This window comes from Scyliorhinus torazame, chromosome 13 (assembly GCF_047496885.1).
Source record: "Scyliorhinus torazame isolate Kashiwa2021f chromosome 13, sScyTor2.1, whole genome shotgun sequence".
Taxonomy (NCBI): Eukaryota; Metazoa; Chordata; class Chondrichthyes; order Carcharhiniformes; family Scyliorhinidae; genus Scyliorhinus; species Scyliorhinus torazame.
Genome location: NC_092719.1, coordinates 40,835,805 through 40,857,047, shown reverse-complemented (window position 1 = coordinate 40,857,047; position 21,243 = coordinate 40,835,805). Strand labels below are relative to the sequence as shown.

The 21,243-nt window shown below is 51.9% G+C and overlaps 1 protein-coding gene across 8 annotated transcripts in view; it reads left to right on the top strand.

Moving 5' to 3' along the window:
* The window catches only part of hdac10 (histone deacetylase 10), an 81,888-nt gene that overhangs the window by 26,679 nt on the left and 33,966 nt on the right, over window positions 1–21,243 (top strand). For 7 of the 8 annotated variants that reach the window (XM_072471413.1, XM_072471418.1, XM_072471415.1 and 4 more), the window contains 6 exons: window positions 64–168; window positions 252–320; window positions 1,658–1,784; window positions 4,369–4,434; window positions 4,527–4,586; window positions 5,056–5,145. In XM_072471413.1, the coding sequence (XP_072327514.1) occupies window positions 64–168; window positions 252–320; window positions 1,658–1,784; window positions 4,369–4,434; window positions 4,527–4,586; window positions 5,056–5,145 (517 nt within the window). The remainder of the gene's footprint in view (window positions 1–63; window positions 169–251; window positions 321–1,657; window positions 1,785–4,368; window positions 4,435–4,526; window positions 4,587–5,055; window positions 5,146–21,243) is intronic. The other variant, XM_072471417.1, reaches the window with a different exon arrangement.

The following is a 21,243-nucleotide window of genomic DNA, read 5'->3' as shown; positions in this document are numbered from 1 at the left end:
CATTGATTACGTGCAATTATTTTTGCACGTTTAAATTTATTTCGTTTTTGTCCATTTTCTCAGACCTCCAGGACACCACAGCCAGAAGAGTGAAGCCTGTGGATTTTGCATCTTCAATAATGTTGCTATAGCAGCGAAGTATGCAGAAAAAACATATAGAACAAAGAGGTGATTTTTTTTTTTTAAATTTAAAAAAACTAGGTTTGTTTTGGTTAATTGCGATTATAGTTTGCATTGCTCTTCTCTTCCAGGATTCTGATAGTTGATTGGGATGTGCATCATGGCCAAGGAATTCAGTACATATTTGAGGAGGATCCCAGGTTGGTAACTTTCATTTGTGCGTTTACAAAAACAGAACAGATATTAATGTTTGTGATCATAGGACAGGAATCTATTTTGAGCCAGTGGTTTTATTATTATGTTCAGACTGGAGTCCAGTTACTAGTGGTGTACCACAAGGATCTGTTTTGGGGTCACTGCTGTTTGTCATTTTTATAAATGACCTGGAGGAGGGCGTAGAAGGATGGGTGAGTAAATTTGCAGGTGACACTAAGGTGGAGTTGTGGACAGTGCGGAAGGATGTTACAAGTTACAGAGGGACATAGATAAGCTGCAGCGCTGGGCTGAGAGGTGGCAAATGGAGTTTAATGCAGAAAAGTGTGAGGTGATTCATTTTGGAAGGAATAACAGGAAGACAGAGTACTGGGCTAATTGTAAGATTCTTGGCAGTGTGGATGAGCAGAGAGATCTCGGTGTCCATGTACATAGATCCCTGAAAGTTGCCACCCAGGTTGAGAGGGTTGTTAAGAAGGCGTACGGTGTGTTAGATTTTATTGGTAGAGGGATTGAGTTTCGGAGGCATGAGGTCGTGTTGCAGCTGTACAAAACTCTGGTGCGTCCGCATTTGGAGTATTGCGTGCAATTCTGGTCGCCGCATTATATGAAGGATGTGGAAGCATTGGAAAGGGTGCAGAGGAGATTTACCAGAATGTTGCCTGGTATGGAGGGAAGATCTTATGAGGAAAGGCTGAAGGACTTGAGGCTGTTTTGTTAGAGAGAAGAAGGTTAAGAGGTGACTTAATTGAGGCATACAAGATGATCAGAGGATTGGATAGGGTGGACAGTGAGAGCCTTTTTCCTCGGATGGTGATGTCTAGCACGAGGGGACATAGCTTTAAATTGAGGGGAGATAGATATAGACAGATGTCAGAGGTAGGTTCTTTACTCAGAGAGTAGTAAGGGCGTGGAATGCCCTGCCTGCAACAGTAGTGGACTCGCCAACACTAAGCGCATTCAAATGGTCATTGGATAGACATATGGACGATAAGGGAATAGTGTAGATGGGCTTTAGAGTGGTTTCACAGGTCGGCGCAACATCGAGGGCCGAAGGGCCTGTCCTGCGCTGTAATGTTCTATGTTCTATCGTTCTTATCATGGAGAAGTGATCTAAATTTCCGCACCAACTTTGCTCTTCGGATAGCTGTGTTGGCAAGAAGTGCTTAGCTGGTTCAGTCCCTGGTCTCTGAGTTCACTGACTTTACCTTGGATGACAATAGGCATGGTGCATTTATCGTGGAGTCCCAGGAGAATTGAAATTTTTAATGCTTTTTTTAATATACAAGAGGTTTTATATTTTAATGCCTTTGGTTTCTTTTAGTGTTCTATACTTCTCATGGCACCGTTATGAAGAGCAGCAGTTTTGGCCCCACTTGAAGGACTCTGACTACAGTGCTGTTGGGAAAGGCAAAGGGGTGGGATTCAACATAAATATTCCATGGAACAAGGTATTTTTAAAGATCAAAGTTTAATGTTTGATGTTAAGCATCCTGCAGCTTGATATTTTGTAGAAGGGGGTCATTCTGCTCATCATGTTTGTGCTGGTGCAGCTGACGTTTTCCTCTTTATCCTCTTTTCCTGCATTGTTTCAAATTAATTAACAGTCTTGCCTACATCGTAGTCAGAGCATCTTCAACAATAGCTTCTTTTCCCACTGCACTGTTGCCACAGAGATTTCTCAAGGACCTGAGCCTGGAACCTTGGTATTCCTCATCTCTTCACAGTCCATCATAGACTTCATGTGAAAGCGAAGCATTTGGTTCCACATGTATACTGACGGCACTCAGCTTTACCTCTCCATCACCCTCACCTGTCTCTATTGTCAGCTTGCCTGTTTGACATCCAATCCTGGATGAGCTGCACTAACCGCTAGTTATACATTGGAAGACCAATAATATTGTACTCAATCTCTAGTAGAAATTGTACTATTGTTATTATAACCTGTCAGAGCACTGTCCTGCGTTGACTGTTCTCAACTTTTGCATCCTATTTGACTCGAAGCTGACGATGGCTGTGATCTTGATACTTAACCATTTTAATGTGCATCTGAGTGGTCTCCCATTCTCCACACTTCAGAAAATACATCCAAACATTTACAACCCATATTTTAACCCTCAATGAATGATCACCCACCAACTTGGTGCTCTCTGACCTGCATGGACTAGTTCACAAATGCCGTAGTTCAGATCCCCTCATGACCTATCTCTTCCCTGTCTGTAATGTTCTCCAACTCCACATTCTGAAAACTCTGCGTTTCTCAAACTCTGGCCTCTACTGCATCACCACCACTTCACCCCACCATTGACAACCACATCTAGATCTCTTGACCCTAAGATCTGGAAATCCCTTTTTGAACCTCTCCTCCTCTAATAGTCATTCATTCTAATATGTCATTTGATTTGATGTCACTTTATCTCTGGTTGCACTTCTGTGAAGTGACTTGGAGTTTTTTCTTCTATGTTAAAGGTGCTCTATCAATACAAGTTATTAAAAAATACAAAGATGTGCAGGTTAGGTGGATTGGAGCACGGTGGCGCAGTGGTTAGCACTGCTGTCTCACAACGCCGAGGTCCCAGGTTCGATCCCAGCTCTGGGTCACTATCCGTGTGGAGTTTGCACATTCTCCGCATGTTTGTGTGGGTTTCACCCCCACAACTCAAGATGTGCAGGGTAGGTGGATTGGTCATGCTAAATTGCCCCTTTATTGGAAAAAATGAATTGGGAAAAATGAATTGGGTACTCTAAATTTATTTTATAAAAAGGTTAGGTGGATTGGCCACACTAAATTGCCGCTTTGTGTCCAAAAATGTGCATGTTAGGTGGTGTTAAGGGGATAAGATGGGGGTGTGAGCCTGGGTGGAGTGTTCTTTCAGAACGTGAGTGCTGACTCAATGGGCTCAATGGCCTCCTTCTGCACTGTAAGGATTCTATGGAAATTCAGCATCACTTGTTCTAATGGTTAAGATACTGGTTAAGTAAACCATGGTCATAAATTCAATCCCACAAGAGCATGGTAACTTGTAGGTTGTGGGCGGTTCACGAACATCTTTCAAGGAAGGGACACTGCCAGGCCCAGCTAACATGTGACTTCAGTCTAGTCCTACATAGCTGTTATTTCATAATAATGGTCTTTACTAGTGTCACAGGTAGGCTTACATTAACATTGCAACAAAGTTCCTGTGAAAATCCCCTAGTCATCACACTCCGGCGCCTGTTCGGATACACAGAGGGAGAATTCAGAATGTCCAATTCACCTAACAATCGCTTCTTTTGGGACTTGTGGGAGGAAACCGGAGCACCCGAAGGAAACCCATGCAGAACACTGGGAGAACGTGCAGACTCTGCACAGACGGTGACCCAAGCCGGGTCCCTGGCACGATGAAGCAACAGTGCTAACCACTGTGCGAACGTGCTGCCCAATTATTTTGTCTACTCAAACAGTTTAGGGGTAGGCAATAAATTCCTTACCCATGTCATCCACATTGCAAGAAAAAAGTATATGCACCCCTGGATGTATTTGTTTCCTCCGCTTTATTAAGAATCTTGCCATTAAGTATATCCTTTTCATATTTCTCTTCCGAAAACAAGCTAGTTCACATTCCTCTGCATTGAACTGTATCTGCCCATTCCTTTAACTTGCCTTGTGATCTCTTCCTATCTTCTGTATTCTTCCTGGTAATTTTCTTAGCATCCAGATAATTTGACCTAGTGTCCGTGACAGTATAACGAAGATGGTGCCTTTGTCAGCAGAGCTTGGAGCAGGTAATATCGTCAAGAGTTGGTTCTTCATTGTAAGTCATTATGAGAAATTCTGCTCCTCTGGACTTGATTATGGTTTTAAAAAGTGTTGTCATTCAGATATTAATTTCTGATCATATGCAATTTAAATTTCTAAAACCTAGTTTCATCCAGTTGTGCATGATTTGTTTTCCTTTTTTCCAACTGTGTTGGTGCCCTGCTTCAAGGATTTTGGATCTTTACATGCATTCCTCAATTTAATTAAAAATATGTATTTGTGTTTGTGACTGATAGATTGGAATGGAAAATGCTGACTATCTAGCAGCTTTCTTCTACATTTTGCTTCCCATGGCCTATGAGGTAATTTGTATTACACTTGACTGTGTTAATACTTGTCAATCTCTTTGTTTTGATATAGTGTTAATAAATTTCTTTACACATTGTCATTGCAGTTTAATCCTGAATTGGTTCTAGTTTCAGCTGGATTTGATGCTGCAATTGGAGATCCTGAGGTTTGTTTATTTTTAATTGAGACTGTATATCATCCATCCCCCAGATAGACAATTTTATCAAGATGAAGCTTTATGCATGTGGCCATACTGATTAATTCTGATTTCCTTTTTACATTACTGATTAATTGTATATAAAGCTAAATAATGTTGTTTTTCCTTACTCGCACTCGGCACTATCTATGTGAAGCAACTGTCGGCCGAAGTGAAGACAACCATTTGTTTCAAAACAAAGTCTCTACGAAAAAATGTACAATAGTTCAAGTCAGATGCAATTCAATAGGAGTTTTACTTTAAAATTGCTACATAGCTATATATGAACAATTTATGAAAGGTGAAACAACATTCAAAGAGAACTTCTTTCCACCGTGAAACTAAAAAATTGTTCCATTAGGTTTCTTAAAAATGTCCACGTGCACTGGCCACAGGAACATTATCAGTATGATTAAATGATTACTCTGTCATCTTCTAGGGTGAAATGCGTGCCACCCCTGAGTGTTTCGCTCATCTGACTCATTTGCTGATGCCACTAGCTAAAGGGAAGCTCTGTGTTGTTTTGGAGGTATGTATGTAACTTTTCTCTCCGAATATGCTCACTCTTATTGCAGATATCATCAAATTGCTTATAATGGTATGAAAATTGACTGGTATTTGTTCAGGTAATTTTGTTTTGCATACATTAAAATCAAGTGTTTGTTTTGCTCTATATCAAGATGAGATAAAAACATTGTGAAGGTGCAATTTATTCATCATGTTTCACAATTCCTTAGAACACAATGGAGGGATTTTGTTGGACATTTTTCTGTCTAGATGGTTGATGCTGACATAGAAAATAGGGGCATAAGGAGGCCATTTGGTCCTTCAAGCCTGCTCTGCCATTCATTATTTTCATGGCTGATCATACAACTCAACAGCTTGATCCTGCCTCCCCCTATCCTTTGATCCCCTCACCCCAAATGCTATATCTAACTCTTTGAAAAATTAGTGTTTTTGGCCTCAACTACTTTCTGTGGTAGAGAATTCCACAGGCCGACCACTCTCTGGGTGAAGAAATGTCTCATTATCTCTGTCCAAAATGGTCTACCCAGTATCCTCAGACTGTGACCCCTGGGGCGTCATTCTCCGACCCCCCAGAGGGTCGGAGAATGGCCGTTGGCCGCCGTGAATCCCGCCCCCGCCGGTTGCCGAAGTCTCCGAAGGGAGAAAAGTCGGCGGGGCGTTAATGGCGCCGCTGCCGCGGAGAATGTCACGGGTCTGCGCAAGGCAGCCGATTTTCGGCCTGCCGATATTCTCCCTTCCGGATGGGCCGAAGTCCCGTCGACGTAAATTAAACCACCTTTTCATCGGCGTGACCCTGTGCTCCAGGTTCACGCCGACCAGCGTGGAGGTGAGTGACGGCCTGGGGGGTTGGCTCTGGGCAGGCGATGGCGTGGCCGCAGTCTGAATGCGTGAGGAGAGGTGTGTCTCGGGTTGTGTGTGTGTGCGGCGGGGGGGGGTGGTTAGAGTAGGCTGGGCTCCGGGGGAGTGCCTGGAGGGGGTCCGTGCCGGGGAGGGGGATGGGGGGGGGGTCCGTGCCGGGGTGGAGGTTGGGGGGGGGGGGGTTCCGTGCCGGGGTGGAGGTTGGGGGGGGGTCTGTGCCGGGGAGTGGGATGGGGGTCCGTGCCGGGGTGGAGGTTGGGGGGGGGGGGGTCTGTGCTGGGGAGGGGGATGGGGGGGGGGGTCCGTGCCGGGGTGGAGGTTGGGGGGGGGGTTCCGTGCCGGGATGGAGGTTGGGGGGGGGGGGTCCGTGCCGGGGAGGGGGATGGGGGTGTCCGTGCCGTGGTGGAGGTTGGGGGGGGGGGGGGGGGGGTCCGTGCCGGGGAGGGGGATGGGGGTGTCCGTGCCGGGGTGGAGGTTGGGGGATGGGGGTGTCCGTGCCGGGGTGGAGGTTGGGGGGGGGGGGGGTCCGTGCCGGGGAGGGGGGTGGGGGGGGGGGGTCCGTGCCGGGGTGGAGGTTGGGGGGTGGGTCCGTGCCGGGGAGGGGGATGGGGTTGTCCGTGCCGGGGTGGAGTTTGGGGGGGGGTCCGTGCCGGGGAGGGGGATGGGGGTGTCCGTGCCGGGTTGTAGGTTGGGGGGGGGGGTCTGTGCCGGGGAGGGGGATGGGGAGGGGGGTCCGTGCCGGGGTGGAGGTTGGGGGGGGTCCGTGCCGGGGAGGGGTTGTCCGTGCCGGGGTGGAGGTTGGGGGGGGGGGGGGTCCGTGCCGGGGTGGAGGTTGGGGGGGGGGGTCTGTGCCGGGGAGGGGGATGGGGGGATGGGGGTCTGTGCCGGGGTGGAGGTTGGGGGGGGGGGTCCGTGCCGGGGAGGGGGATGGGGGGGGGGGTCCGTGCCGGGGTGGAGGTTGGGGGGGGGGGGGGTCCGTGCCGGAATGGAGGTTGGGGGGGGGGTCCGTGCCGGAATGGAGGTTGGGGGGGGTCCGTGCCGGGGTGGAGGTTGGGGGGGGGGGTCCGTGCCGGGGAGGGGGATGGGGGGGGGTGTCCGTGCTGGGGTGGAGGTTGGGGGCAGGGGGTCCATGCCGGGGTGGAGGTTGTGGGGGGGGGGGGGGTCCGTGCCGGGGAGGGAGATGGGGGGGGGGGGTGTCCGTGCCGGGGTGGAGGTTGGGGGGGGTCCCTGCTGGGGAGGAGGATGGGAGGGCAAGTGAGTTGGTCCACCTGGCCAGGTGCCAGCCTCCAACAGTTGGACCCATGCGGTCCATGCCACCTGGCTGGGGGGAGGAGGGGATATGGGCAATGATGACATATCGTCGTTCCCCTCCCCCCACCAGGGCGTCATGTTTTCAGATCATCCAGCGATGTTGGCCGCCGTGGCGGCAGCCGCTCATGTCTATGTTGCCCTGGAGGAGGAGGAGCGTGCCAGAGAGGCGGCGCAGGCTGCTGCAGAGGGGCAGGCGGCAGCCGCCCAGGCTGGAGGGACACCCGACCGACAGGACAAGGAGGGGAAGGAGGACGTCGCAGCCCCACGGCAACGGAGGTACCCGAGGGCGCCCCGTGTGTACCGGCCCAGGCAGTCATACCAGGACCTCACGGACCGGGAATGCAGGAGGAGACTCCGGATGAGCCGGGAAACCGTGGCACACATCTGCCACCTGCTGGCACACCTGTCACCGCGTGGCACTGGCGGGGGACACCCTCTCCCCGTGTCCGTCAAGGTTACGGTGGCCCTGAACGTTTATGCAACGGGGTCATTCCAGGCACCGAGTGGGGACCTGTCCGGTATATCGCAGACATCGGTGCACCGGTGCATCCGGGCAGTGACAGATGCCCTATATGCCATGGCGCACCGCTACATCCGCTTCCCCGTGGACCGGGCCAGCCAAGATGCCCGGGCCGTGGGCTTCTCTGCCGTGGCCGGGTTCCCCATGGTCCAGGGCGCGATCGATGGGATGCACGTCGCCGTGCGGCCACCTGCAGATAACAGGGCCATGTTCACTAATAGGAAGGGGACCTATTCGATGAACGTACATGTGGTCTGCGACCACCGCATGATGATCCTGCACGTCTGCGCCCGTCACCCAGGCAGTGTACACGACTCATTCGTGTTGTCGCGGTCATCCATCCCCGGCATGTACGAGGGACGCCATCCCCGGCTGAGGGGCTGGTTGCTGGGCGACAGGGGCTACCCATTGCGATCGTGGCTGATGACGCCTGTACGGAGGCCACGCAATGAGGCGGAGAACCGCTACAATGATGCCCATGTAGCGACAAGTGGAGTGATAGAGAGGTGCTTTGGCGTGCTGAAGATGCGTTTCAGGTGCCTGGACCTCTCTGGGGGCGCCCTCCAGTATCGGTCAGATAGGGTCGGCCGCTTCATTGTGGTGTGCTGAGTCCTGCACAACATAGCCCAACAGAGGGGCGATGTGCCGCAGGCAGAGGAGGGCGGAGTGGAGGAGCAGCAGGAAGAGGCGCAGTCCTCCCCAGATGAGGGGGATGGGGGTAATGGTCAGGGCAGACTGGGTAGACACAGGCGGGTGGCTGTCCACCGTTACCGGCTGGCCCAGCGGGCACGGGACAGACTGATAGCCGCCCGCTTCACTGACTAGATGGGCGTGGAAATCGGGTAGTATGGCCACAGACCGCACACCATGGCAACAGCCGACCACCCACACCCCCCACCCATCCACCCACCCAGAACCCTCCCCCCCCCCCCCCCCCCCTCCCCACCCGCATGCACCCCCCCCCCCTCCCCCATTGCCGATCCACCTGCGGCACAACGGGCCGGGCTCACACAGTTGCGGGTAGACGCGTGTCTATCGCAGGCCGTGGAGGATGATGACAACCCGCCCTGCGGTGAGCTCCTGGCTCTACATCGTTGGACTATGTCTGACCCATGGCCACAGTACCACCATCCACCCGGACCATCCCTGCATGCGGCTGTGACACTGCACGGTCCCGTCCTCTGCCCGGGGGATGTTGATGGCGGTCCAGGGGGAAGGGGGCAGACTCACCTGGGGCTGAAGTAAGACCACCCCTCACACACACACTTGCGCTCAACGTACGTGACACCCCCGCACACTTTGGACAGAGCACAAAGGCAGCTTCTGTAGGTGTAACATCGACTTTAATAACCAAACGAGTTCATGCACGTGCCCTAGCCCCTAAAACTCATCTGTGCCCTGCAACCGTGCCAACTTACTCAGTGTCTAATTGTTTGGCCTTACGGGCCCTTTGACTACGTCTACGTGGTTCCCCAGACGGTACAGCAGAACTGGAGGTGGACTCCTGGGATTCCTGCCCTCTGACACTGGATCCCTTTGGCGGCCGTTTCCTGGGGCGTCCTGGCCTAGATGGGCCAGGCTGCGGCCCGGGCGACTGGGATGGCGAGCTGCCAGCCTGTCCTGCCCGTTGCCCACCCGAAGCATCTGGGACGGAAGGGGGGGGGAGTCCGAGGTGTCACGGTGTACCGGGACCTCCCCTACAGAGGGAGCCGGGACGGGCCACACCACCTCCTCCTCCCTCGGGGTGCCCGATGGCCCCCAGGCCTTTACATGGGTGGGGGATGCGAACGGACTGGCCATCCGACGCCCCCCCGACATCTGGCGCTGCCAGTCCTGGAGGCCCGTGCTGGTATCGACAGGGGTCTGCAGGTTTGCAGCCATGGAGCCCAGGGGGTTGGCAAACCCTGTCTGTGACAGTGCGACGCCGGCTCGCACATGGCCACTGGCGCCGATGCCCTCAGCGATGGCCTGCTGAGACTGGGCCATGGCCTGCAGAGACTGGGCCATGGCCTGCTGAGACTGGGCTATGGCGTTGAGCGCCTCTGCCATCTGGCGCTGGCACTGGCTCATGGCCTCCTGTGAGAGGGCAGCCATTTCCTGGGCCACAGACGCCGCCTGCACGGAAAGCCCCCGGCCTCACAAACCGTTCCCCGTGTCTGACACCGTTGCACCCATTGCCTCCACCGCGGACGCCACCCGTGCGGTGTCGGCCTGGGTGGCACGCATGACCGGCACCACTTCCAGCTCCTGGACGCGGGTGGACTCCTCCACCTGCGACCGCAGCCGCCGCAAGCCGCCCGTCACCCTCTTCGCTTGTCTCCGGGTCGGTGGTTGCATCGGATCGATGTGTGGGTGTGGTAACTCCAGGAACCCGGGATCCATCTGGGCGGCAGATGTTCGCTTGGGCTGGGCTGCCCTCCGACCGCCCGGCCCCTCTGCTGCTCCTACCTCCACCTGCTGTACCGGGACGGCTGTGTTGTGCGCACCAGTGAGTGTACCAGACGCCTCATCACTAAAGTGCCCAACCGAGGTGAGTGTTTCTGCGATGGTGGAGGGTGTTGGTGACAGCAGTGGCGTTGTGTCGTGCTCTTCGTCCCACTCTGAGTCCATGGCACTTTGGGGTGGGGGTTCGTCTCCACCCATCCACTCTGAGTCACTGTCCGGTATTTCGTCTTCCTGGGTAGTGGTGTCCCGGGTAGTGGTGTCCCGGGTAGTGGTGTCCCGGCTCGGATGTGACGGGGGCCTGTGGCTGCCCCCCTCATCGCTGGGTGGTCGCTCCCGCATGTGACGGGGGTGTCGTCTCCCTGTTGCTCCAGGTCTCTCCGTCTCCCGTGGTGTGCGAGGGGCATCCTGCGGGCGTCGCATGCTGGAGGGTGCGGGTCTCTCCGTCTCCCGTGGTCTCCGAGGGGCATCCTGCGGGCGTCGCATGCCGGAGGGTGCGGGTCTCTCCGTCTCCCGTGGTCTCCGAGGGGCATCCTGCGGGCGTCGCATGCTGGAGGGTGCGGGTCTCTCCGTCTCCCGTGGCCTCCAAGGGGCATCCTGCGGGCGTCGCATGCCGGAGGGTCCGGGTCTCTCCGTCTCCCGTGGCCTCCGAGGGGCACCCTGCGGGCGGTCTGCATCTGCGGGGATGGGTGCCTGGACGTTTGGTCCTGCGATACACAATGAAGCATGCATGGTTAGACATCAGGCAGTGATCAGGTGATACGGGGAGGGGAGATATGGGGACGGGCTGTCGGTGGCTCACTTGCTACTACGCCCCCGACCTCTGCTTCAGCAACCTCCCGGTCCTCAGGTCCAACAGCCAGTTCCAGGGCCCTTTCCTGGTGTTCGGTCAGTGGCCTCTCATCAGCGGGGCCTCCTCCAGTCCTCACATGCTCCCTATTGTTGTGTGCGCGCTTCTCCTGTGGGGGGGGTGGGGTGGCAGGGGTAAAAGGCAACACTGTTAGGCAGATATATGAATGCACGCCATCGGTTGCGCGTGCGTTGCAGAGATTAAGGTTAGGGCTGGATTCACTTGGGGAGGTGGGGATATGGGGGAGGTGGGGATATGGGGGAGGGGGGGATATGGGGGAGGCTCACCCTGCCTGCTCTGACGAGGTCGTTCACCTTCTTGTGGCACTGGGTGCCTGTCCGAGGTGTCAGGGCCACAGCGGTGACAGCCTCTGCCACTTCCCTCCACAGACGCCGGCTGTGGCGTGGGGCAACTCTGCGGCCGTGCCCGGGATACAGGGTGTCCCTCCACTGCTCCACCGCGTCCAGGAGCGCATCCACATCGTGTGACTCGAACCTCGGGGCTGAGCGGCGGCCAGCCATCCAGTCGGGTGTTGCGGTCGGGTGTTCCGGTCGGCTGGGGGGGAGCAGCGCGGCGTTATGAGCCGTCACGCCTTGCGGCGCGTATGACGCTGCACGGCGTGAACCACTGCGCAAGCGCGGATCCCGTTACGTCGCTGCTAGCCCATTTCGGGCCGGAGACTATCGACCCATTTTTCCGACGTGACGCAAGTCGGATTTGCGCCGTTTTTTGCACCGATCGGCAGACTTTCCACCGATAACGGAGAATTTCGCCCCTGGTTCTGGACACTGCCACCATTGGGAACATCCTTCCTGTATCTACCCTGTCTAGTCCTGTTAAAATTTGATAAGCTTCTATGAGATTCCCCCTCATTCTTCCGAATTCCAGCTTATACAATCCTTACCGACTCAATACCTCCTCATATATAAGTCGAGCCAACCCAGGAATCAATCTGGTAAACCTTTGCTGCATTCCCTCCATAGCAAGAACATCTTTCCTTTGATAAGGAGACCAAAACTGCACACAATATTCTAGGTGTAGCCTCACCAAGGCCCTATATAATTGCAGCAAGACATTCCTGCTCCTGTACTTGAATCCTCTCACTATGAAGGCCAACATCCCATTTGCCTTCTTTACTCCCTGCTGCACCTGCATACTTCCCTTCAGCGACTGGTGGACAAGGACACCCAGGTCTCGTTGCACATTCCCTTCTCCTAATTTATTGCCATTCAAATAATGGCATTCCTGTTTTTACTACCAAAGTGGATAACCTCACATTTATCCAAATTATATTGCACCTGCCATTCATTTGCCCACTCATTCAAATTGTCCAAATCACACTGAAGAATCCCGGCATCCTCCTCACAGCTCACCCTCCCACCCAGCTTTATGTCATCTGTAAATTTGGAGATAGTACATTTAGTTCCCTCATCTAAATCATTAAGATATAATGTTAATAGCTGGGGTCCCAACACCGATCCCTGCAGTACCCCACTAGTCACTGCCTGCCATTTGGAAAGAGACCTGTTTATTCCTACTCTTTGTTTCCTATCTGCCAACCAGTTTTCTGTTCATCTCAACACATTGACCCCAATCCCATGGACTTTAATTGTGGGACTTTGTCAAAAGCCTTCTGAAAGTACAAATAAACCAAGTCCACTGGCTCCCCCTCATCAACCCTACTTGTTACATTCTTGTAGAATTGTAGTAGATTTGTCAAGCATGATTTCCCTTTCATAAATCCATGCTGATTCTGACTGCTCCTGCCACTGTTTTCCAAATGCTGTGCTATTAAAACCTTTGATAATGGATTCTAGAACGTTCCCCACGACTGTTGTCAGGCTTACTGCTCTATAATGTCCTGTTTTTCCTTTACCTCCCTTTTTCAATAGTGGGGTTACATTAACTACTCTCCAATCTGTAGGAACGGTTCCAGAGTCTCTAGAATATTGGAAGATGACCACCTATGGATCGCCTATTTCTAGGGCCACTTCTTTAAGTACTCTGGGATGTAGAGTATCAGACCAGGGGATTTATCAACGTTCAATCCCATCAATTTTCCAATAACATTTCTCTACTAATACTGATCTCCGTGAATTCCTCCCTCTCACTAAACCCTGTGTTCCCCAACATTTCTGGTATGTTATTTGTGTCCTCTTTTGTGAAGACAGAGCCAAAGTATGTATTTAGTTGGTCAGCCACCTCTTGTTCCCCATTATAAATTTCACTACAAGAAAATAAGACTATAAGACACCTACATTTGTCTTCACCAATATTTTTCTCTTCACATACATACAAGTGGTAGCACAGTGGTTGGCACTGTTGCTTTACAACACCAGGGTCCCAGGTTTGATTCCCAGCTTGGGTCACTGTGTGTGCAGAGTCTGCACGTTCTTTCAGTATCTGCGTGGGGTTCCTCCGGGTGCTCCGGTTTCCTCCCACAAGTCCCAAAAGACGTGCTGTTAAATGAATTGGACATTCTGAATCCTTCTCCAAAAGACATGCTGTTAAGTGAATTGGGCATTCTGAATCCTTCTTCAATGTACCCGAACAGGCACGGGAGTGAGGCGACTAGGAGATTTTCACAGTAACTTCATTGCAGTGTTAATGTAAGCCTACTTGTGACAATAATAAAAGATTATTATTATTATATAAACTTTTACAGTCAGTTTTTATGTTCCCCACAAGCTTACTCTTGTACTCTATTTTCCCCTTCTTAATCAATCCCATTGTCCTCCTTTGCTGAATTCTAAACTTCTCCCAATCTTCAGGTTTGTTGTTTTTCCTGGCCAATTCGTATGCTCCTTCCTTGGATCTAATACTATCTCTAATTTCCCTTGTAAGCCATGATTTGGATACCTTTCCCATTTTACTTTTATGTCAAACAGGAATAAACAATTGTTGCAGTTCACCCATGCGGTCCTTGTTTGTCTATCAAACGTCATCCCTTTAAGTAATGTTTCCCAATCTATCATAGCCAACTCATGCCTCATACCTTTATTAGGATTCAAGATCCTTGTCTCAGAATCAACTGAATCACTCCATCTTAATGACAAATTCCATCATATTATGGTCTCATCCCCGAGGAGTCGCGCACAGCTAGATTGCCAATTATTACTTTATCATTATACAATACCCAGTTTAGGATGGCTGTTCTCTAGTTGGTTCTTCAACATATTGGTCCAGAAAACCATGCCATGTGCACTCCAGAAATTCCTCATCTATGACATTGTGGCTAATTGGATGTGCCCAATCGATATGCAGATTAAAATCTCTCACAATTACAAATATTCGACGACTTCCGGGTGCGGCGATGACCAGCTGAGTCGCACGTTTCGGCAGCTCCCGGTGAAACGGACTTTTGGGCTCTTGATAGGAGCCCCAACGGCAATTTTGACGGCTAAAAACACTGTGCGGTAAACCAGAAGGGAATCCCCCCTGGATACAGATGAAAAAAGGAGGAGAAAGTGGCCGGATTGCAGTGGATCCTTTAGAACAGCGGCAAGGAAGGCAAGCAAAAACCAAGATGGTGTCGGAAGGTGGCAGTTTAACATGGGGCCCTGAACAACAAGAGTTCTTGAAATGCTGTGTGGAAGAGCTCAAAAAGGAAATGAAGAAAGAGCTGTTGGCCCCGATACTACAGGCGATCGAAGGGCTAAAGGAGGTACAAAAGACCCAGGAGCGGGAGCTTCGGGTCGTGAAGGCAAAGGCAGCCGAGAATGAGGACGACATACAGGGCCTGGTGGTGAAGACGGAGATGCATGAGGCACATCAGAAACGATGTGTGGAAAGGTTGGAGGCACTGGAGAACAACGCAAGGAGGAACAACCTGAGGATTCTTGGTCTTCCTGAAGGTGCGGAGGGAGCGGACGTCGGGGCATATGTGAGCACGATGCTGCACTCGTTAATGGGAGCGGAGGCCCCGGCGGGTCCGTTGGAGGTGGAGGGAGCATACCGAGTGATGGCGCGAGGACCGAGAGCAGGAGAAATTCCCAGAGCCATAGTGGTGAGATTCCTCCGTTTTAAGGATAGAGAAATGGTCCTTGGATGGGCAAAGAAAACCCGGAGCAGTAAATGGGAGAACGCGGTGATCCGCGTTTATCAAGACTGGAGTGCGGAGGTGGCGAGAAGGAAGGCGAGCTTTAATCGGGCCAAGGCGGTGCTTCATAAAAAGAAGATAAAATTTGGAATGCTGCAACCGGCAAGACTGTGGGTCACATATCGAGGGAGGCACCACTACTTTGAGACGGCGGATGAAGCGTGGACTTGTATTGTGGAAGAAAAACTGGAATGAGCGGGTTATTAAAAAGAACGTTTGAACAAAGTGGTGGGGCAAATGTGGGGGGCGAAGAGGGGGGTTAAAAAGGGGAGAAAGAGGAGTTTTATGCACTAATCCTGCGATGTGGTAACTTTTCTCTCTTCCACAGGTGGTGATGGGGGGAGGAGGGGAGGTGGAGGAGATGGGGCATTGGCCATTGGGGGCGGGGCCAAGGGAGAAGCGCGGGCTTGGTTCCCGCGCTATGATAACCATGGCGGGAATAGAGAAGCAGGAAGGCGGGGGCGTCGCACGGTGCGAGCCGAGGTCACGGGGGGAAGCCGAGGTCGGCCAGAGTTTGCTGACTTCTGGGAGCAACATGGGGGGAGTAATTACGCTAGCGGGGGATCTAGCGGGGGGGGGAGGGGGGAATTACTGGGTTGCTGCTGCTGGGGAGAGGGGGGAGCAGGTATGGGAGGGGATGGGCGGGGGGGGGGGCACCGCCTGGGGGAGATACAGCTGCGTGGGAACCGGGTGAGGAGCTGGAAAAGGGGATGGCTAATCGACAAGGGGGGGGAGTAGGAAGCCCCCCAACCCGGCTGATCACGTGGAACGTGAGAGGGCTGAACAGGCCGATAAAGAGGGCAGGGGTACTCGCACACCTTAAGAAACTTAAGGCAGATGTGGTTGTTACAGGAAACGCACCTGAAACTGATAGACCAGGTTAGGCTACGCAAAGGATGCGTGGGGCAGGGGTTCCATTCGGGGCTAGATGCGAAAAACAGGGGGGTGGCTATATTAGTGGGGAAGCGGGTAATGTTCGAGGCAAAGACTATAGTGGCGGATAACGGGGGCAGATACGTGATGGTGAGTGGCAAACTACAGGGGGAGACGGTGGTTTTGGTAAACGTATATGCCCCGAACTGGGATGATGCCAATTTTATGAGGCGGATGCTAGGACGCATTCCGGACCTAGAGATGGGAAAGCTGATAATGGGGGGAGATTTTAATACGCTGTTGGAACCAGGGCTGGATAGGTCGAAGTCCAGGACTGGAAGGAGGCCGGCAGCAGCCAAGGTACTTAAAGATTTTATGGAGCAGATGGGAGGTGTAGACCCGTGGAGATTTAGCAGACCTAGGAGTAAGGAGTTCTCATTTTTCTCCTATGTCCATAAAGTCTACTCGCGAATAGACTTTTTTGTGCTGGGAAGGGCGTTGATCCCGAAGGTGAGGGGAACGGAGTATACGGCTATAGCCATTTCGGATCAAGCTCCACACTGGGTAGACTTGGAGATAGGGGAGGAAACAGGAGGGCACCCACCCTGGAGAATGGACATGGGACTAATGGCAGATGAGGGGGGTGTGTCTAAGGGTGAGGGGGTGCATTGAAAAGTACTTGGAACTCAATGATAATGGGGAGGTCCAGGTGGGAGTGGTCTGGGAGGCGCTGAAGGCGGTGGTTAGAGGGGAGCTGATATCAATAAGGGCACATAAAGGGAAGCAGGAGAGTAAGGAACGGGAGCGGTTGCTGCAAGAACTTTTGAGGGTGGACAGACAATATGCGGAAGCACCGGAGGAGGGACTGTACAGGGAAAGGCAAAGGCTACATGTAGAATTTGACTTGCTGACTACGGGCACTGCAGAGGCACAATGGAGGAAGGCACAGGGTGTACAGTACGAATATGGGGAGAAGGCGAGCAGTTTGCTGGCACACCAATTGAGGAAAAGGGGAGCAGCGAGGGAAATAGGGGGAGTGAGGGATGAGGAAGGAGAGATGGAGCGGGGTGCGGAGAGAGTGACTGGAGTGTTCAAGAAATTTTATAAAAAATTATATGAAACTCAACCCCCGGATGGGAGGGAGAGAATGATGGGCTTTTTCGATCGGCTGGAATTTCCCAAGGTGGAAGAGCAGGAAAGGGTGGGACTGGGAGCACAGATCGAGGTAGAAGAAGTGGTGAAAGGAATTAGGAGCATGCAGGCGGGAAAGGCCCCGGGACCGGATGGATTCCCAGTCGAATTCTATAGAAAATATGTGGACTTGCTCACCCCGGTATTGACGAGGACCTTTAATGTCGCAAAGGAAAGGGGACAACTGCCCCCGACTATGTCTGAAGCAACGATATCGCTTCTCTTAAAGAAGGAAAAGGACCCGCTACAATGCGGGTCCTATAGACCTATTTCCCTCCTAAATGTAGATGCCAAGATCCTGGCCAAGGTAATGGCAATGAGAATAGAGGAATGTGTCCCGGGGGTGGTCCACGAGGACCAAACTGGGTTTGTGAAGGGGAGACAGCTGAACACGAATATACGGAGGCTGTTGGGGGTAATGATGATGGCCCCACCAGAGGGGGAAACGGAGATAGTAGTGGCGATGGATGCCGAGAAAGCATTTGATAGAGTGGAGTGGGATTATTTGTGGGAGGTGTTGAGGAGATTTGGTTTTGGAGAGGGGTATGTTAGATGGGTGCAGCTGTTGTATAGGGCCCCGATGGCGAGCGTGGTCACGAATGGACGGGGATCTGCATATTTTCGGCTCCATAGAGGGACAAAGCAGGGATGCCCTCTGTCCCCATTATTGTTTGCACTGGCGATTGAGCCCCTGGCGATAGCGTTGAGGGGTTCCAAGAAGTGGAGGGGAGTACTTAGAGGAGGAGAAGAACACCGGGTATCTTTGTATGCGGACGATTTGTTACTATATGTGGCAGACCCGGCGGAGGGGATGCCAGAAAAATGCGGATACTTGGGGAGTTTGGGGATTTTTCAGGGTATAAATTGAACATGGGGAAAAGTGAGTTGTTTGTGGTGCATCCAGGGGAGCAGAGTAGAGAAATAGAGGACCTACCGTTGAGGAAGGTAACAAGGGACTTTCGTTACCTGGGGATCCAGATAGCCAAGAATTGGGGCACATTGCATAGGTTAAATTTAACGCGGTTGGTGGAACAAATGGAGGAGGATTTCAAGAGATGAGATATGATATCCCTGTCACTGGCAGGGAGGGTGCAGGCGGTTAAGATGGTGGTCCTCCCGAGATTCCTCTTTGTGTTTCAGTGCCTCCCGGTGCTGATCACAAAGGCTTTTTTTAAAAGGATTGAAAAGAGCATCATGGGTTTTGTGTGGGCCGGGAAGACCCCAAGAGTGAGGAAGGGATTCTTACAGCGTAGCAGGGATAGGGGGGGGGGCTGGCACTACCGAGCCTAAGTGAGTATTATTGGGCCGCTAATATTTCAATGGTGAGTAAGTGGATGGGAGAGGAGGAGGGAGCGGCGTGGAAGAGATTAGAGAGGGCGTCCTGTAGGGGGACTAGCCTACAGGCTATGGTGACAGCCCCATTGCTGTTCTCACCGAGGAATTACACCACAAGCCCGGTGGTGGTGGCTACACTGAAGATTTGGGGACAGTGGACACGGCATAGGGGAAAGACTGGAGCCTTGGGGGGGTCCCCGATAAGAAAAAACCATAGATTTGCCCCGGGGGGAATGGATGGGGGATATGGAATGTGGCAAAGAGCAGGAATAATGCAACTGAAAGATCTGTTTGTGGATGGGAAGTTCGCGAGTCTGGGAGCGCTGACCGAGAAATATGGGTTGCCCCAAGGGAATGCATTCAGGTACATGCAACTGAGGGCTTTTGCGAGGCAACAGGTGAGGGAATTCCCGCAGCTCCTGACACAAGAGGTGCAGGACAGAGTGATCTCAAAGACATGGGTGGGGGATGGTAAGGTGTCAGATATAGGGACGAAGGGGAGACTATGGTAGATGAACTAAAAGGGAAATGGGAAGAAGAGCTGGGGAGGAGATCGAGGAGGGGCTGTGGGCAGATGCCCTAAGCAGGGTAAACTCGTCGTCCTCGTGTGCCAGGCTAAGCCTGATTCAGTTTAAGGTATTACACAGGGCGCATATGACTGGAGCACGGCTCAGTAAATTTTTTGGGGTGGAGGATAGGTGTGCGAGGTGCTTGAGAAGCCCAGCAAATCATACCCATATGTTTTGGTCATGCCCGGCACTACAGGGGTTTTGGATGGGGGTGACAAAGGTGCTTTCAAAAGTAGTGGGTGTCCGGGTCGAACCAAGCTGGGGGTTGGCTATATTTGGGGTTGCACAAGAGCCGGGAGTGCAGGAGGCGAGAGAGGCCGATGTTTTGACCTTTGCGTCCCTAGTAGCCCGGCGCAGGATATTGCTAATGTGGAAAGAAGCCAAGCCCCCGGGGGTGGAGACCTGGATAAATGACATGGCAGGGTTTATAAAGCTAGAGCGGATTAAGTTCGTTCTAAGGGGGTCGGCTCAAGGGTTCACCAGGCGGTGGCAACCGTTCGTCGAATACCTCGCAGAAAGATAGATGGAATGGAAAAAAGAAGGCAGCAGCAGCAGCCCAGGATCGGCGGGGGGGTGGGGGGGGAGGAACCAGAAGGACTCTCGGGGTTGTTAATATATACTGTATAATATGTATAGGTCGTTGCTACAGATAATTATATATTGGACTGTTAAATTATATTTTTGGAGAGTGTTACTTGTGATAAGGCAGTTGCCAATTAGGGTTAGTTTTCATTTTTGTTATTTATTATTTATTCATTTTCTGTTTATAAAATAGGTAATTGTTATTTGTGTTGTTATAATATTGTGTAAAGGATGCACAATGTACTGTGATGGTTGACTCAAAATTTTCAATAAAATATTTTTTAAAAAAAACAATTACAAATATTCCTTTTATTGTATACAAGTCTAATTTCCTGTTAATGCAACTCCCAGCGTCGCCACTATAGTTTGAGAGTTTAGAAACCACGCCCACTAATGTATTTCTCAGCTCTACCCACAAAGATTCCACATTGCATCAGCTAATATCCTTCCTCACTATTGCATTGATTTCCTCTTTAAAGGGCAATGCAACTTCACCATCATTTCCTTTTTGTCTGTCCTTCCTAAATATTGAATACCCCTGGATGTTCAATTCCCATCCCTGGTAACCGTGCAGCCATGTCTCCATTATCCCGATTATATCAAACCCGTTTACATCCATTTGCACGATTAATTCATCCACTTTATTGTGAATGCTCCCCACGTTAAGGCACAAAGCCTTAAGGCTTGTCTTTTCAACATAACTTGTCCCGTTCCCACTGTTTTTCATTGTGGCCCTGTACAAGTCTGGCCCTTGATTTCACTGCCTATCACTTTTCTTAATCTGCTTTCTGTCTTTGCCTTTTGTCCTTGATTCCCCCTCCTCTGATTCCTTGCGTAAGTTACCATTCCCCAGGCTTTTTAGTTTAAACACTCCCAGGCCACTCTAGCAAATACTGCTCCGAGGATATCAGGCCCGGTCCTGCCCAGGTGTAACCCATTCAGTTTGTACTGGCCCCACCTCCCCTTGAATTGGTACCAATGTCCCAGGAATCTGAAGCCCTTCCCCTCACACCATCTCTTCAGCCATATTCATCTGATAGATCCTGGTCTTTCTACTCATGACTCGCGTGTGGCACTGATTGTAATCCTGTGATCACTGCCTTGGAGGTCCGACCCTCAACTTCCTAACTCCCTATATTCTGCTTTTAGAACCTCATACCTTTTTTTATGTTTGTTATTTGTACCAATATGCACCACTTGCTGCCTCACCCTCTTGGTGGTTACCTATTCCCTTTCTGCCTGTGGAATCTGAGCCTGCGATGTTACCACCTCTATATGTGCTAACCACAGTACTCTGCCTCATGGATGTTGCCGGCCGCCGCTCCAGCTCGAAAGCCCAGGCTTCCAGGAGTTGTATGACTGTATTAAACTGCTCAAAGTAAATGGGGCGTCATTCTCCGACCCCCCGCCGGGTCGGAGAATGGCCGTTGGCCGCCGTGAATCCCGCCCCCGCCGAAGTCTCCGGTACC